This window comes from Notolepis coatsorum, assembly GCF_963971535.1.
Source record: "Notolepis coatsorum genome assembly, chromosome: 3".
Taxonomy (NCBI): domain Eukaryota; kingdom Metazoa; phylum Chordata; class Actinopteri; order Aulopiformes; family Paralepididae; genus Notolepis; species Notolepis coatsorum.
This window is the reverse complement of record NC_140167.1, coordinates 82,317,668-82,332,667: the sequence shown is the minus strand read 5'-3', so window position 1 is coordinate 82,332,667 and position 15,000 is coordinate 82,317,668. Positions and strand designations below refer to the sequence as shown.

General features: G+C 43.0%; 1 protein-coding gene across 1 annotated transcript in view; it reads left to right on the top strand.

Annotated features, from left to right (window-relative positions):
• Nucleotides 1–445: 445 nt before the first annotated feature.
• The window catches only part of raver2 (ribonucleoprotein, PTB-binding 2), a gene marked incomplete at both ends in the record, with an annotated part of 209,468 nt that continues 194,913 nt past the window's right edge, over nucleotides 446–15,000 (top strand). The window contains one exon of the mRNA XM_084311267.1: nucleotides 446–751. Coding sequence (XP_084167393.1) covers nucleotides 446–751 — 306 coding nt within the window. The remainder of the gene's footprint in view (nucleotides 752–15,000) is intronic.

Below are 15,000 nucleotides of genomic sequence, written 5' to 3'. Positions count from 1 at the left end.
TCCCCTCTGCGTTAGATAAGATTCACACATGTACAGTAGTGGTGTCATCATTCAGCACAAGTAGCTTACAGTACAACGAAAATAAGTTTGACATCCATCCAGAGTGCAAATTTAACAGTAAAGTGCAATATACATATACAATGAATGTACAGGTGATTAAATGTAATATATAAACGAGACGAGTAGGCCTACTACTGAGTAATCAGATGTATGTACAGTGTTATTGTATTATTTATGTGCAGGTATAAAAACACTGGTAGTAAACACTGCGCGCACTCTCTATTTTGTCCTCCCACTCCCTCCCTCTCTCCCTCTCTCGCACTCCCTCTCTCTCCCTCTCAGATGGGAGCGACAGAAACAGACGCCCACCTATTCTCTCTCTCTATCTCTATCTCTCTCTCTCTCTGCAGATCCGCTCACTTTCCTCACACACGCTATACTCAAGATGGCGGCAGCAGCCTCATCCATCCAGCCGCCGTTCACCGTTCACTCTTCTTCAGCCCAGGAGGACGCGCCTTCCCCCCCGGAGGAGACGGACAGCGGCCCGGCGGACCAGAGCCGGCAGCAGGATGAGGAGCCGGAGCCGGCGTCCTCCTCCTCCTCCTCCTGCCCCGACCCGGGGAGCAGCCTGCGGGACCTGCCGGACCTGGAGCCGGAGGAGACCCAGAGGAGGCTGGCGAGAACTCGACAGGAGCTGAGCAACAGGAGGAAGATCATCATCAAGAACCTGCCACAGGACACCAGCAACCAGGTATAAACACCGCCTGCTGCCTGCAGACAGGGTCTGTTTCAAACAGGGTGGAAAGTTTGCGCTGCTCCTCTCTTCTGTTCCAAGTTCAACATTAAAAACATTCCAGGTTATTAATAATCAGATTCATTATCTGAGCACTTTTGCACAAAACGTGACTTTACTTTAGCCCATGGTGTGTAATTAACCCGAGTATGATGATAAAAAAAAAAAATTCAGTGGTAAATATAAAACTAATTATATAGGCTGATGTATTGTTACATATTTATCCACGTCTGTCTGTAGTACATGCCTGCATAATAATCCTTTTTACATACCTGTATACTATATCTATATATCTGTATCATCTGATCCCTTACCTATTTACTAGTTATACCGCTGGCCAGTATGACTTACCATATGTCTTTATACCTGTATCACTGTACACTGTAACACTGGACATACATCTGACTAGTAGTCCTCATTTATATATTTTACATCCAGTGTATAATCACCTGTACACCGTATATATGACTATTGCAATTTAGTGTTACATATTTGCACTCTGGTTAGACGCCAACTTATTTTCGTTGTACTGTACTTTTGCTGTATGATGATGACAATACATTTTAATCTAATCTAATCTAAAAGATATTAAAAAAAAATCGACGTGCATTTTATTTGACGGTTTTGATTTATATTTGCGTCCTTGCTGTGTGTGTGTGTGTGTGTGTGTGTGTGTATGTGTGCGTGTGTGCGTGTGTGTGTGTGTGTGTATGCGTGCGTGTGTGCGTGCGTGTGTGTGTGTGTATGTGTGCGTGTGTGTGTGTGTGTGTGTGTGTGTGTGTGTGTGTGTATGTGTGCGTGCGTGCGTGTGTGTGTGCGTGTGCGTGTGTGCGTGCGAGTGATATGTCCATCTCTGGACATACCGTGTCTGTTTACGATCTGTTATTTATGTGTTAATAAATGTTTATAGGCTGTGTTTATAGACAGATTCTGGGAAGCGCGGTCCCGTAGAGCGGGTCTAAATAAAGTCCGTTTCACTTTTCTCTCCCAAAAGGAAGATACGAGCGTGTGCTCTTTACTGTGGTACTGATCACCACGATGTGATGTGAGCGACAGTAGACAGGAGCTATGGCCGCGTGAATGAGCCATTGTATGATTATTATAGTCAGCATTTGTTGTGTGCGTTCATGTGCAACTTTTACCCTTTCCATATAGGCTACGTTCACACTGCAGCCACAGTGGCCCAAAGCAGGATTTGTTTCTGTTCTGACTTGGGCCACTTTCATATGTGGTTCTGGATCGGATCCATGGTCTGATATTTTGCAATGCGACCTCAGTCTGAATGCGACTTTCACTCTATCATTCACAATTTTCTTTCACGTCCATCTTTTTTACTGTTCATTTGCACCTGCGGGTCAGTTCAGGATTGTGACCGGTTCACACTGGAATCTGATGGCCACATTTAAAAGAAATTATAATAATGTGAACAGCCAAACAAAATAAATCAGATCTGAGCAATAAATCAGAATTGAACGGTTAAGGTTTGCAGTGTGAACGTAGCCGTAGAGGACGACTTGTAAAGCTGTACCCATGACGGTCCGTACCCAGACATGGGGGTTCCGTTTTTTGGGTTGGATAGCGGGGCTGTATGGTCACTCCCGTGGTGTTCTGATCTACTGTGCTACACCTGAATATACAATTTATATTTTACAATTTATTGATTTAATTTAATTTAATTGTCTTATTCTGTCTGTTTATTTTATTATTATTATTATTATTATTATTATTATTATTATTATTATTATTATTATTATTATTATTATTATTATTATTATTATTATTATTATTATTATTATTATTATTATTGTTACTGTATTGTGTGGTGACTTGTTTCATGTGGAAAAAGAGAAAAATAAAGAAAAACCGTGAGAGCAGACGTTTTTAGTGTAAAAAAACACCTTATATATTGCATTCTGGTGATTTCTTTTGCACTTTGTGATGGATTAAATTAACTGCTATTATAGAGCTCAACGCCACTGCAGGCCACACCAAAGCACACATAGACAACTTTTTAGGGATTCAACCACATTATGACAACAACCTTGTCTTTAAACATGACACTACCATCATCAAGCGATTCAACACAACAGCATTGCCAAAGCACAGACCAGGACCATAACATCAGAATATCACTCACCAAAGCTGTGCATGGGCTCACTTGAAGAGAAAGGCAGCACTGGCTTTCGATGCTGGCCAATGCGTTAAGTCGCAGCTGTCCCATGGTATTGCGAGTAAACGTTATTACTCAGTTATCTCAGTTCACAACTATATTGGTCAAGTTTTGGGTGGGACTTGTTTGCGTCCCTACAGCTTCTTATTCAATTGAGCGAGATGCTTGGTTATGTCACACAGCCAGTTTGCATCTGACAGTTCAGACAATATTTCTTCAACCCTTTGTTACCTATTCCGCCTGGATCTTTTTTGTATTTTGGGCTGTAAAATTGTCAAAGAATGTCTGAGGAGTAAGTGCTTTTGGCTTTTTTCCTTTGTTGCTTCATCAATACCTCAGATGTTCAACATACATGTATGTGTAAGAATGTGTAATAACTAAGGCTGTCAAAGTTAAAGCTTTATTAATGCATTAACCCACAATTCTTTTAACGCCGCTATTTTTTAACCCAAGATTAATGTTAAAAAAATATATAATTTATTTTTATTTTACCAGAGCTCTTGGGGGCCACATCAAATGATTATTATTATTATTATTATTATTATTATTATTATTATTATTATTATTATTATTATTATTATTATTATTATTATTATTATTATTATTATTATTATTATTATTATTATTATTATTATTATTATTATTATTATTATTATTATTATTATTATTATTATTATTATTATTATTGTTACTGTATTGTGTGGTGACTTGTTTCATGTGGAAAAAGAGAAAAATAAAGAAAAACCGTGAGAGCAGACGTTTTTAGTGTAAAAAAACACCTTATATATTGCATTCTGGTGATTTCTTTTGCACTTTGTGATGGATTAAATTAACTGCTATTATAGAGCTCAACGCCACTGCAGGCCACACCAAAGCACACATAGACAACTTTTTAGGGATTCAACCACATTATGACAACAACCTTGTCTTTAAACATGACACTACCATCATCAAGCGATTCAACACAACAGCATTGCCAAAGCACAGACCAGGACCATAACATCAGAATATCACTCACCAAAGCTGTGCATGGGCTCACTTGAAGAGAAAGGCAGCACTGGCTTTCGATGCTGGCCAATGCGTTAAGTCGCAGCTGTCCCATGGTATTGCGAGTAAACGTTATTATCCTCTTTTACTTACATATCAACATTATCTGGCCATCCTCTTATAGCAGACTTGATTGATTGATTGATTGAAAACTTTATTAACAGATTGCAGAATGGGTACAACAATACAGTACGGCTCAATCAATACAAACAATTGTTAACTCTTTCACGGCCAAGCCCGAGTAAAGTCGGGTTATCTCGCCATGTGTTGAGCGCCAAAACCCGAGTATACTCGGGTTTTGATCCTTTGATATTTTCCGTTGATCCCCCTTCTATACGGTCAGCCGGAGCCATCTAGGTGTCTCTGATTCATCTACCTACGTTGGAATTGCAATGAAGATAGAATCCCACCAGGTGGCAGTATCGCCTACCTTTTGAACTGGAATGGCCTGGCGGGGATACACCTTTTTCCTTAATTTTTTTTGCAAGGGCTCCTCCTGCCTGGACAGAGAGACACAGTGATTGCCTCAAGATTTTGTTGCCTGAAGCCTATTTCCCATATAAACGAGTATAGACATATACACAGGTAATCGCGATGGCGATGCGGTCACTTGGAATTATTCTTTTTGGAATACCTTCTGGCTAAGGTAAGGTATATTCTATGTCTATTTTACCGAACCTGAAACATGTTTTTGTAACGATCACAGTTTTGTGTTTTACTGGACGTAAAACATGCTCGACAAACACGATTGCAGTTTCTAGTTGAAATCAAATACAAGCTATGACATTAAGTTTGTTCAAAACCTTTTTGTCACAGTCAAGAGGGGCAGAACTAACAACTGTGAGCTGCAAAGAACATGTGGGACAGATGTAGCAGATGTTACAAAAACAAATAGCTACACACAACCTTGCAGAGGCCATACATCCAACTAATGGAAGATAGTTTAATTAACTTTAATTAACAGATTGCAGAATGGGTACAGTACAGTACAGCTCAATACACACAATTGTTAAGGGGATGCAGACCAGAGAAAGACTTTCGTCTTGTTTACATCAGGGTCCCCCATTTTCAATTCGTAGTGAAATTGCTATTATGTGTCTGCATGAACACACAACTGTAACTGTACTCAAAAATAACAAAATAAGGGTTGTCTCAGTTCACAACTATATTGGTCAAGTTTTGGGTGGGACTTGTTTGCGTCCCTACAGCTTCTTATTCAATTGAGCGAGATGCTTGGTTATGTCACACAGCCAGTTTGCATCTGACAGTTCAGACAATATTTCTTCAACCCTTTGTTACCTATTCCGCCTGGATCTTTTTTGTATTTTGGGCTGTAAAATTGTCAAAGAATGTCTGAGGAGTAAGTGCTTTTGGCTTTTTTCCTTTGTTGCTTCATCAATACCTCAGATGTTCAACATACATGTATGTGTAAGAATGTGTAATAACTAAGGCTGTCAAAGTTAAAGCTTTATTAATGCATTAACCCACAATTCTTTTAACGCCGCTATTTTTTAACCCAAGATTAATGTTAAAAAAATATATAATTTATTTTTATTTTACCAGAGCTCTTGGGGGCCACATCAAATGACGTGGCGGGCCACATTTGGCCCGCGGGCCTTGAGTTTGACACCTATGGTTTAAGAGAAAGAGATCATAAAAAAAATTAGAGCTGGGCCGTTAACGGCGTTAATGTGCTGCGTTAACGCTATACTTATCGCGCGATAATATAATTAATGCATTAATCTAAAAAAAAAAAAAAAAAATTACATTTTTTTTTACCATTATTTACCCAGGGTAGGTTCGCTGAGCACAGATGCTCTTTTTCAGGAATGCCCTGCTTCACATTCACACAGTTCCATTCACACCTGGGAGCTGCCCAGTACAACCACAGTTGACACCATTGGCCACTGAGCAACTCCACTGGAGCAGTTGATTCAAGCCATGTCACATAGTTCAAGTTTGAAATGATTCTTTCTGTTTTGCTCCTGAGAGTGTGCTAGATACTGTACTGTACTGGTAATATTATTTATTTGTGTTAACTTCTGAATAAAACAACTTATTAAACACAAGTACATCTTATTGAACATTATTTTGATATTTCATTACCAATTATCATAGCAAAACAGCTTTTTCAAACAGTCTGTAATGCATTTTGGAAACGGGAGATGGGCTCATGGTGTAATGGGCCACCTGGCCTGAGAAACATAAGGAGGAAAGAAAAAGTAAGGACTTACTTCTGGTCATTATTTGGGTAGAACACACATATTTTGAATGCCTTCGGCAGGTTTTTTTTTTTTTTTTTTTTGAGCCATTTTAATCTAGATTAATCTAGAATAAATCCAGGATTGCAGATAGATTAATCTAGATTAAAAAAATTAATCTATTCCCACCTCTAAAAAAAATATATACATTAAAGGGCGGTCGGGTGGCGTAGCGGAGATTGCGCTCGTCACCAATGCAAGAGGCTGCGGTCTCGACTCCCGGAGTCAGCATTGCCTGCGGCTTGGGCCGATCGTCATACTAACTCGTTTGGCTGAGTTAGCGGGAGGGAATTCGTGGGTGGGAATTTGGCGTTGTGGACAGCAACGCCTACAGGTCAGGTCTGGGCGCCTGCTCAGTGAAAGGCAGGAAGTGGTGAAGGCAGCATGACCTCCCACACGTTACACTTCACCAATGAGAGTCCTCGCTGCCAGGTGAAAAGAGAGCCGCTGGCTGTCTCCGCATGTGTCGGAGGAAGCATGTGGTAGACTTCAGGGTTCCCTTGTACCGACCAGTAGGGGGAACATGCGCACAACAACCAGGTAGGGGAGGGGGGAATTGGCATAACGACTAAATTGAGATGGGGAGAAAAGCATAGAAAATCAGGCGGAGAAAAAGAGGATTAAAAAAAAAAAAAAAAAAAAAAAATATATATATATATATATATATATATATATATATATATATATATATATATTAGAGGTGGGCATAGATTAATTTTTTTAATCTAGATTAATCTATCTGCAATCCTGGATTTAATCTAGATTAAAATGGCACAAAAAAAAAAAAAATGCAGAGGGCATTCAAAATATGTGTGTTCTACCCAAATAATGACCAGAAGTAAGTCCTTACTTTTTCTTTCCTCCTTATGTTTCTCAGGCCAGGTGGCCCATTACACCATGAGCCCATCTCCCGTTTCCAAAATGCATTACAGACTGTTTGAAAAAGCTGTTTTGCTATGATAATTGGTAATGAAATATCAAAATAATGTTCAATAAGATGTACTTGTGTTTAATAAGTTGTTTTATTCAGAAGTTAACACAAATAAATAATATTACCAGTACAGTACAGTATCTAGCACACTCTCAGGAGCAAAACAGAAAGAAGCATTTCAAACTTGAACTATGTGACATGGCTTGACTCAATCAGTCCAATCTCTATTTCTCCTTATTCCACCAGTCACTCAGGCAGACCAGCTTGTTTTATGTAGCGGTGTCTACTTATAGTGCCTATAATATTTTTCCCGTTGGGTGCCAGACAGGGCCAAACCCTGCCAATGCAAATCAACTGCTCCAGTGGAGTTGCTCAGTGGCCAATGGTGTCAACTGTGGTTGTACTGGGCAACTCCCAGGTGTGAATGGAACTGTGTGAATGTGAAGCAGGGCTTTCCTGAAAAAGAGAATCTGTGCTCAGAGAACCTACCCTGGGTAAATAAAGATGTAAAAAAAAAATATATTTTTTTTTACTTAACTTACATATCAACATTATCTGGCCATCCCCTTTCCAAAGACCAGAGATGGGACGAGCGCTCGCTCGCACACACACACACACACACACACACACACACACACACACACACACACACACACACACACACACACACACACACACACACACACACACACACACACACACACACACACACACTTCCTCCCTCCTCTTGCAGAGACCAGTCGCATATTTCTTTCCTCTCCCCAGACCTCCAAGGTCGTTCCTTTCGCCGGCCCTAACTGCCTCTCTGTCGGTGTGGATTCTACTTTCTTCAACAGACTTGACTCCCTACTCAAACTACAATGGATCAACTAGTAGGCTGGTCATTTGCAGCGATTGATCGAATTTTTTCTTCAAGGAAGCAGAGCGCAGCTGATCCGCTGTGTCCAGTCGGGACATTTCAAGCGGGCTTTGCGATTGACAGTTCGAATAAATGGGGCTAAATCTGCCTTTATTCTCTTGAGATTGAAGATGTTGAGGATTTGTATATCCTCACATTCTTGCTGATTGGTATGGGAGCGATCGCTATCTGGATCTGGATTTGTACAACAATAATCGGTAAAAAAGACGAAAAAAAGGACGATAACCGTCTGGACCGCTGTCTGACAGCTGTGGCCAGACTGGAAGTCTCCCACATGGAACTTGTAAAAAGACTCACTGTCCATCAATCTGACGAACAATTGAGAGGTCAAGTCATGCTGGGGGTCGCGCAGGACATTAAAAGCGCGACAAATCGAATTTGAGTCAAATTGGTGCATCCAGGAATCATTGTCTGCCCTGATGCACCGCCCCCCCCACTCTCAAGTCTGCTGGAGCATGAGGAATGCACAAGGTCTGTGCACAAGGCCACGTCGGGGAGTCAAGATAAGAACAGGAGACACAGCGTTCCTTACCCAACACCTCACCTCCCCCACCAGAACTGGCTCGTGCACTACCCCCCCCCCCCACCCCCAATCCCTACCCAGACCCCCCCTCCCGCGTGTACCCTTAGCGCCTATGCCCGCAGGGGTAGAGGTGCGTGTTTCTTCTGACTCGAGTGACACTGACACACTTAATTGGAGCGAGGCATTAAATGAACAAATTTTTTTTTTTAATTTAAATGTTTCGCGGGACAGGTGGTCACCCTAGCTGGCCGTGATGTGTATTAATCCAGGCGTTCTTTTTTTTTAACGACAAATAAAAAACCTTATAACTACCTTTATTTCAACCAAAAATGCTTAAACAATAATGTTAGCGGTAGAAGGGAACTCATTTTGTGCAAAAATGGAAGCTTTTCAATTTCCATGCAGCAGAATTGTTACAATAGCCGATAATCCATTTTTCCAATGATGAATCCCTATACGGGTGGAACAACCAGTGACGTGGAGGTTTAGCTATAGTGTAGAGTCTGTCAGGTGCTAGCTAGTGGAGGTTTAGCTATAGTGTAGAGTCGGTCAGGTGCTAGCTAGTGGAGGTTTAGCTATAGTGTAGAGTCTGTCAGGTGCTAGCTAGTGGAGGTTTAGCTACAGTGTAGAGTCTGTCAGGTGCTAGCTAGAGGAGGTTTAGCTACAGTGTAGAGTCTGTCAGGTGCTAGCTAGAGGAGGTTTAGCTACAGTGTGGAGTCTGTCAGGTGCTAGATAGTGGAGGTTTAGCTACAGTGTAGAGTCTGTCAGGTGCTAGCTAGAGGAGGTTTAGCTACAGTGTAGAGTCTGTCAGGTGCTAGATAGTGGAGGTTTAGCTACAGTGTAGAGTCTGTCAGGGGCTAGCTAGAGGAGGTTTAGCTACAGTGTAGAGTCTGTCAGGTGCTAGATAGTGGAGGTTTAGCTACAGTGTAGAGTCTGTCAGGTGCTAGCTAGAGGAGGTTTAGCTACAGTGTAGAGTCTGTCAGGTGCTAGATAGTGGAGGTTTAGCTACAGTGTAGAGTCTGTCAGGGGCTAGCTAGAGGAGGTTTAGCTACAGTGTAGAGTCTGTCAGGTGCTAGATAGTGGAGGTTTAGTTACAGCGTGGAAGGTGTCGGGTCCAGCTGGTGGTAAATTCCGCCATGGTTGAGGCAAACTTCCCTCATCGAGGCTCACTGCCAACTAGGCACACATCACTGTGTGTGTGTGTGTGTTTGTGTGTGTGTTGTGTGTGTGTTTGTGTGTGTGTGTGTGTGTGTGTGTGTGTGTGTGTGTGTGTGTGTGTGTGTGTGTGTGTGTGTGTGTGTGTGTGTGTGTGAGAGAGAGAGTGAGTGTGTGTGTGTGTGTGTGTGTGTGTGAGAGAGTGAGTGTGAGATTGTGTGTCAGTCTGTGAAAGCGAGAAGGGTCTGTGTGAGAGAGAGAGAGAGAGAGAGAGAGAGTTTTGTGCATGTGTGAGAGAGTGTGTGCATGTGTGTGAGTGTGAGAGAGAGGGAGTGTATGAGGGAAGGCAAGAGATGCCAGTGTGTATGTGTGCTCGGGACAGAGTGAGTTCTGTGCGTGTGAGAGAGAGAGAGAGAGAAAGAGAGGGACACACACACACACACACACACACACACACATACACACACACACACACAGTAAAGAATCGCCTTTTGGAGCCAGGTGAGCCTGCAGACATGGTGGAATTTCTCTCTCTCTCTCTATCTCCCCTCCACCCCTCTCTCTCTCTCTCTCTCTCTCTCTCTCTCTCTCTCTCTCTCTCTCTCTCTCTCTCTCTCTCTCTCTCTGTCTCCCCCCTCTCTCTCTCTCTCTCTCTCTCTCTCTCTCTCTCTCTCTCTCTCTCTCTCTCTCTCTCTCTCTCTCCCCTTCTCTCTCTGTATATTTACACTAATAAGGTCTCAGAGTTGCTCCATGACAGTTGGTGTAGCAGAGATGTGGTGTTGAGAGTGAGAGTGAGCACCTCGCCTTGGAGAATTACGCCGTCCGCATGTAGCAGAGTACATCATCCCCACCGTGTGGCCAACGCAGGAGATTATTCATTTTAGGAGAAAAAGGATCCATTGCACACTGTAATGTAATCGGAGGGCTCCTCGACATGTCAATCATCACATAAATATAATTTCAATCAACCAATTGGAGGGCCCTCTCCAAAACGTCAGTCGTCATGTCAAACATCTTCTCAACGGAGCGGCAACATGAGGAGACCTCTGTCCCTCTGGTGAAGCGACCTCTGTGTCCTCTGTGTCTCTCTGTGTCTCTCTGTGTCCCTCTGTGTCTCTCTGTGTCTCTCTGTCTCTCTCTGTCTCTCTGTGTCTCTCTGTGTCTCTCTGTCTCTCTGTGTCTCTCTCTGTCTCTCTGTGTCTCTCTCTGTCTCTCTGTGTCTCTCTGTCTCTCTCTGTCTCCCTGTGTCTCTCTGTGTCTCTCTGTCTCTATGTGTCTCTCTGTGTCTCTCTGTGTCTCTCTGTGTCTCTATGTGTCTCTCTGTGTCTCTCTGTCTCTCTGTATCTCTCTGTCTCTATGTGTCTCTCTGTGTCTCTCTGTGTCCCTCTGTGTCTCTCTGTGTCTCTCTGTGTCTCTCTGTGTCTCTCTGTGTCTATCTGTGTCCCTCTGTGTCTCTCTGTGTCTCTCTGTGTCTATCTGTGTCTCTCTGTGTCTCTATGTGTCTCTCTGTGTCCTTCTGTCTCTCTGTGTCCCTCTGTGTCTCTCTGTGTCTCTCTGTGTCTCTCTGTGTTTCTGTGTCTCTCTGTGTCTCTCTCTGTCTCTATGTGTCTCTCTGTGTCTCTCTGTGTCTCTCTGTGTCCCTCTGTGTCTCTCTGTGTCTCTCTCTGTCTCTCTGTGTCTCTCTGTGTCTCTCTGTGTCTCTCTGTGTCTCTGTGTCTCTCTGTCTCTCTGTCTCTCTCTGTCTCTCTGTGTCTCTCTGTGTCTCTCTGTCTCTCTGTGTCTCTCTGTCTCTCTGTCTCTCTCTGTCTCTCTGTGTCTCTCTGTGTCTCTCTGTCTCTCTGTGTCTCTCTGTGTCTCTCTCTGTGTCTCTCTGTGTCTCTCTGTGTCTCTCTCTGTCTCTCTGTGTCTCTCTGTGTCCCTCTGTGTCTCTCTGTGTCTCTCTGTGTCTCTGTGTCTCTCTGTGTCTCTCTCTGTCTCTCTGTGTCTCTCTGTGTCTCTCTGTGTCTCTCTGTGTCCCTCTGTGTCCCTCTGTGTCTCTCTGTGTCTCTCTGTCTCTCTGTGTCTCTCTGTCTCTCTCTGTCTCTCTGTGTCTCTCTGTCTCTCTGTCTCTCTGTGTCTCTCTGTGTCTCTCTGTCTCTCTCTGTCTCTCTGTGTCTCTCTGTCTCTGTGTTTCTATGTGTCTCTGTCTCTCTCTGTGTCTCTCTGTGTCTCTGCGCATACATTTTCCCTCGCGTGCGCACAGAACAGATGATTATTATGCATAAATAGTAGGAAACATGTTTGTATAGGAAATTACTAGTTTTAGTTTAGTTTTTGTAAATATTGCCTTGAAATAGAGAAGCTGAAAAGGGTAGCAGGATGTAGCCTTCAATATATAAAGAAATTATATTGTCAACAGATATGGTTGAAAAACAAACAATGTTTTAAATGTAATTGTAGATACAATATTGTAGTTACAATTTCTTTAATTGAATTAACTTAAACTAGAAAAGTAAATACAAACTAAATTAACAATGTAACTTAATTTACAGAAGGACAGTTTCCTTCTGAAGCACAACTTAATGCCTCATCCTTCCAGTCGGGACCATTTGTCAAATAGTGAGAGTTCCACAGATCAAGCAAACCACCACAGGGCTTGTATTTTGGTTTTGCACTTCTCGTTCTTTGTTATGTTAGTATTGGTATCCTATTATTATGCAAAGTCTAGGTGATAGATAAGTGCCGGGTAGTGTAGTTGAAGACACCTGACGACCTGCGCTATTGTTATAAGACGGTGGGTACTTAGCACACAACAAATGATTGGAGCGCATTTTTGTGTGCGCACGCGCGCACATCCGTGCGCGACTGCGCGTACACATCCGTGCGCGACTGCGCGTACTTCTGCTCAGAAAACTGCTAGGACGGCGTGGTACCCTGTGGGACCACCACTGCATCACTGACCTCATCCCAGCTGTAACAGTACCTTGACCTCATCCTCATCCCAGCTGTAACAGTACCTTGGACGTTTTTTTAGTAGTAGAAACACACTAGCCCTGTTTAGTCTGGTAGTAGAAACATGCTAGACCTGTTTAGTCTGGTAGTAGCAACATGCTAGCCCTGTTTAGTCTGGTAGTAGAAACATGCTAGCCCTGTTTAGTCTGGTAGTAGCAACATGCTAGCCCTGTTTAGTCTGGTAGTAGAAACATGCTAGCTCTGTTTAGTCTGGTAGTAGCAACATGCTAGCCCTGTTTAGTCTGGTAGTAGAAACAAGCTAGCCCTGTTTAGTCTGGTAGTAGCAACATGCTAGCCCTGTTTAGTCTGGTAGTAGCAACATGCTAGCCCTGTTTAGTCTGGTAGTAGCAACATGCTAGCCCTGTTTAGTCTGGTAGTGGAGAACATGCTAGCCCTGTTTAGTCTGGTAGTAGCAACATGCTAGCCGTGTTTAGTCTGGTAGTAGCAACATGCTAGCCCTGTTTAGTCTGGTAGTAGAAAGATGCTAGCCCTGTTTAGTCTGGTAGTAGCAACATGCTAGCCCTGTTTAGTCTGGTAGTAGCAACATGCTAGCCCTGTTTAGTCTGGTAGTAGCAACATGCTAGCCCTGTTTAGTCTGGTAGTAGAAACATGCTAGCCCTGTTTAGTCTGGTAGTAGAAACATGCTAGCCCTGTTTAGTCTGGTAGTAGCAACATGCTAGCCCTGTTTAGTCTGGTAGTAGCAACATGCTAGCCCTGTTTAGTCTGGTAGTAGAAACATGCTAGCCCTGTTTAGTCTGGTAGTAGCAACATGCTAGCCCTGTTTAGTCTGGTAGTAGCAACATGCTAGCCCTGTTTAGTCTGGTAGTAGAAACATGCTAGCCCTGTTTAGTCTGGTAGTAGACACATGCTAGCCCTGTTTAGTCTGGTAGTAGAAACATGCTAGACCTGTTTAGTCTGGTAGTAGCAACATGCTAGCCCTGTTTAGTCTGGTAGTAGAAACATGCTATCCCTGTTTAGTCTGGTAGTAGCAACATGCTAGCCGTGTTTAGTCTGGTAGTAGAAACATGCTAGCCCTGTTTAGTCTGGTAGTAGCAACATGCTAGCCATGTTTAGTCTGGTAGTAGAAACATGCTAGCCCCGTTTAGTCTGGTAGTAGCAACATGCTAGCCCTGTTTAGTCTGGTAGTAGCAACATGCTAGCCCTGTTTAGTCTGGTAGTGGAGAACAAGCTAGCCCTGTTTAGTCTGGTAGTAGAAACATGCTAGCCCTGTTTAGTCTGGTAGTAGAAACATGCTAGCCCTGTTTAGTCTGGTAGTAGCAACATGCTAGCCCTGTTTAGTCTGGTAGTAGCAACATGCTAGCCCTGTTTAGTCTGGTAGTAGAAACATGCTAGCCCTGTTTAGTCTGGTGGTAGAAACATGCTAGCCCTGTTTAGTCTGGTAGTAGAAACATGCTAGCCCTGTTTAGTCTGGTAGTAGAAACATGGTAGCCCTGTTTAGTCTGGTGGTAGAAACATGCTAGCCCTGTTTAGTCTGGTAGTAGAAACATGATAGCTCTGTTTAGTCTGGTAGTAGCAACATGCTAGCCCTGTTTAGTCTGGTAGTAGAAACATGCTAGTCCTGTTGAGTCTGGTGGTAGAAACATGCTAGCCCTGTTTAGTCTGGTGGTAGAAACATGCTAGCCCTGTTTAGTCTGGTAGTAGACACATGCTAGTCCTGTTTAGTCTGGTAGTAGACACATGCTAGCCCTGTTTAGTCTGGTAGTAGACACATGCTAGCCCTGTTTAGTCTGGTAGTAGCAACATGCTAGCCCTGTTTAGTCTGGTAGTGGAGAACAAGCTAGCCCTGTTTAGTCTGGTAGTAGAAACATGCTAGCCCTGTTTAGTCTGGTAGTAGAAACATGCTAGCCCTGTTTAGTCTGGTAGTAGAAACATGCTAGCCCTGTTTGGTCTGGTAGTAGCAACATGCTAGCCCTGTTTAGTCTGGTAGTAGCAACATGCTAGCCCTGTTTAGTCTGGTAGTAGAAACATGCTAGCCCTGTTTAGTCTGGTAGTAGCAACATGCTAGCCCTGTTTAGTCTGGTAGTAGCAACATGCTAGCCCTGTTTAGTCTGGTAGTAGAAACATGCTAGCCCTGTTTAGTCTGGTAGTAGACACATGCTAGCCCTGTTTAGTCTGGTAGTAGACACATGCTAGCCCTGTTTAGTCTGGTAGTAGCAACATGCTAGCCCTGTTTAGTCTGGTAGTGGAGA